The sequence below is a fragment of the Bos indicus genome, chromosome 5, assembly GCF_029378745.1.
Source record: "Bos indicus isolate NIAB-ARS_2022 breed Sahiwal x Tharparkar chromosome 5, NIAB-ARS_B.indTharparkar_mat_pri_1.0, whole genome shotgun sequence".
Classification (NCBI taxonomy): Eukaryota; Metazoa; Chordata; class Mammalia; order Artiodactyla; family Bovidae; genus Bos; species Bos indicus.
In genome coordinates, this window is record NC_091764.1 from 58329558 (window position 1) to 58333280 (window position 3723).

The 3723-nt window shown below is 34.2% G+C and overlaps 1 protein-coding gene across 1 annotated transcript; it reads right to left on the bottom strand.

The window, feature by feature from the left end:
• Positions 1–2417: 2417 nt before the first annotated feature.
• Positions 2418–3365, bottom strand: LOC109558426 (olfactory receptor 6C2-like). Its single transcript, XM_019959849.2, has one exon. The coding sequence runs from the start codon at positions 3363–3365 to the stop codon at positions 2418–2420; it is 948 nt and encodes a 315-aa protein (XP_019815408.1).
• Positions 3366–3723: the final 358 nt, after the last annotated feature.

Genomic DNA, 3723 nt, shown 5'->3' on the forward strand with positions numbered 1-3723 from the left:
TTCTGAGCCCATTTTGTTTTTTTGGCAAATATACAATAGATATTCTGATGATCCTTTCATAAAATTTCAAAGGTGAAGCATAGACATGTTGTAAAAATGTGAAATCTGAAAGGAATAGCCCTTTTAGTAACAGTAGGTATGGCTGAATGATGGGTTGGTTATCATGTACAGGAATATTAACTAGCATCAAGGTTTAGCTCTAGGTGTTCACTGAAATCATATTTATAATGGCTTGTCTCTTATCTGAAAAATGTATATGTGTGTATATTTTCTGAGATTTTATTGTGGTAAGAACACTTTGTGAGAACTACCCTTTTAACAGATTTTTAGTGTAGAATACATTATTGTTGATTATAGGTACAATGTTGTAAAGCAGGTCTTTAGAGTTTATTAATGTTACTTAACTAAAATTTTATGCCTTTTCATTAATAAGTCTCCATTGCCCTGTCCCTTTCAGCCCTGTTCCCTGGTAATCACTATTCCAGACTTTAATTTTATTAATTTGACTATTTTAGAAATTTCATGTAAATACAATCATGAAGTTTTTGTCTTTCTGTATCTGGTTTATTTCACTTAGGATACTGTCTTCAAGGTCCATCCACAGTGTCACATGTTGCTGAATTTTCTTCTTTTTGAAGGCCAAGTAGTATTCCACTGTGTGTATATACCACATTTAACTTATCCATTAATTGGTAGGTAGACATTTAGGTTGTTTCTATATATTAGTTATTGTGAATACTGCTACAATGAACATGAGTGTGCACACATCTCTTTGAGATCCTTTTTAGTTCTTTTGGATATACACCCGGAAATGAGATGGCTAGATCATAGGGTAGTATGTTATATTTAATTTTTTAAGGAACCTGAGTGACTTTTAAATAAGAAAACTGAAGGGAAAAAAGTGTGCTCCAATAAAGAATGAGAATATATATAAAATACAGGGAAACAGCAGTCAGAAAAGACTAAATGTGAACCTCTTGAACACAGGTTCAAGAGCCTATAGCATGAATTGTAGAGAATGGAGGAAATAGTTTCAGACGATGATCTGTGTAAATTTCTTTTTCTAGGAAATGTGGTAAATAGTGTGTGTTCTTCCAATGTATAACCATTTATATCATTAAAAAATGGAATACCTTTATGTACCACTCTTTGTATTTCTTTTGAAAACATTTATAAGTTTCTAAGATTCCATACATCTGGCTGTTTTTACTTTATTTCTTTTACTTAATTTTTGATGTGTGCTTGCCTATTTTAGAGACATTGTGTGTTGGCATTTCAATATATGTGTCTGCATCTGGCAGGCTTTTGTAATACCAAAATATTTAAATTCTTCAAAATAGTTGTTATCCATTCTCACAATTTTCCCTTTCATTTCTTTTTTTTTTTTGAGAAAATCTTAGAACATTTAAGAGGCTTCCCAGGTGGTGCAGTGGTAAAGACTCTGCCTGTCAATGCAGAAGGCATAAGAGACACCAGTTTGATCCTGGGTTGGGAAGATACCCTGGAGTAGGAAATGGCAACCCATTCCAGTATTCTTGCCTGGAAAATCCCATGGACAGAGGAGCCAGATGGGCTACAGTCCATGGGGTCACAAAGAGTTGGACATGACTGGGCATGTATGCATTACTACTACTACCATAACATTTAAAAGTCTTATTATTAAAAATTTAATGTGCAATTTGTATAATTTTTGTTTTAATATTTAGTATGTAGTTTTGCTATAGATTAATTGAAAATAAGTGCCTGAGTTTATTTCTGGGTTCTCTACTCTCTTCCCTTGATCAGTATGTCTATTTTTGTTCCTGTACCAAACTGTTTTGTTTAGTTTTTAGTATTTAGTATTAAGCAAAATACTGTTTATTTATTATTTCCATAATTGTAAAGGTTTATAATTCTCCTTCATAAAAAAATGTTTATTACTGAAAGTTAACTTTTGCTTTCTTTAACATAGTGTTTCTTCTGTTCACTCCTGAAGGTACGTGGGAATAAAATTCTGCTGGTTGTCTCTATTTCTAGTGCCTAAAGCAGTACCTACCCCAAAGGAATTACCCAATACATATTTGTTTTGTGAATCAATGAATAAGTAATTTGAAAGTTTTGGATTTGCAAAACTAGTGGCAACCATTACTTATTCTTTCTCTGGAAAATGTAAGAATTTATCAACTTACTGTTCTCTTTTGGTAGGTCTAATTTGGAGATATGCTTCTGTTTTACCTGTTGTGCTTCATTTTTTGATATTTTTAATTTGGAGGTGAAGCCAGGATTTAAATTTTAAAAAATTATTAGCATGCTGGGTTATGGAAGGTTCTTAAATGATGTTTCTGAAGAAGTTGTCACTAGATCAAGATGAATGAGAGTGTTTTGAGTAAATTAACCTGATGGCAAAACTTGGTAGTTCAGTATGTGTTTATTTGGCTTTACATTCTCTTATTTTTTTGGGAAAGTATTGTGATTCTTTTGATTGAATTATTGAAGGCTTGTTTGACTTGCTTGTTTCTCAGTGTGTAAATGAAAGGGTTCAGCACTGGAGCGATGGAAGTAGTGAGCATGGTCACACCTTTGTTAATGGCCACTGAGTCCTTTGCTGAAGGTTTGATGTAGATGAAGATGCAGCTACCATAGGTGATTGAAACCACAATTATGTGGGAAGAGCAAGTAGAAAAGGCCTTTTTCTTTTGCTGGGCAGAAGGGAATTCTAAAATTGTCTTGATGATATAAATGTAAGACAGAACTACACACATCAGTGTCATAAGGAGGGTCAGCACAGCACAGATGATAACAGTCTGTTCCATGTACCAAGTATTTGAACATGAAATTTTCAGGAGGGGAGATGCATCACAGATAAAATGATCAATGGTATTAGAATCACAAAATTCCAATTCTAGGCCTAGGCTAAGTGGGGGGATTATAATAAACAGACCAGCTACCCAACAACAAAAGATAAGTCTTCTGCAGACCATGCTACTCATGATGGTCACATAATGCAGGGGTTTGCAGATGGCCACATAGCGATCATAGGACATAGCAGCTAGGAGAAAAAATTCGGTTACACCAAAGAGGTCAGTAAAAAATACTTGGCTGGCACAGGCATTGTAGGTAATGACCTTGTCACCTGTCACAATGTTATACAGGTATCTGGGAATACAAGCTGATGTGAATGAGATCTCCAAAAAGGAGAAATTTTGTAGGAAATAATACATGGCTGTCTTAAGGTGGGAATCCAGGAAGATGAGGAAGATGATGGTCAGATTCCCAGTTATGCTTAGCATGTAGGTGAGAAAGAGAAAGATAAGAAGCAAAATCTGCAGTTGAGGGTCATCTGTCAGTCCCAGAAGAATGAATGTTGTTACCGTACTGTTTCTCATTGCTGACTGCTGAGTTCTGTTAAATATGCTGTTAACATTGAAATGCTTCATTTAGGATTATTTTAGCAGTATGGAAGGTACCATATTCAAGTTTTTCCTTATTTATCATTATTTAAAATATTTACAATTTAAATATTCATTTTGTAAAGGACTACTTTTGACTGTGGTGGGTATGTCATTTTGTAGGAGCAAAGATGTCTTGTGATACTCAAGAGTTCTCTGGTTGCTGTTGTTGCTTGATATTTCATTCTTTATTAAAGTATTAAGACGTGTAAGATCATTTGTGTTCACTGTGCACATACTCTGTAGTCACTTGAAATCTCTGAGCTCTATGATTAAAGAATTTTGTTTTCTGTTT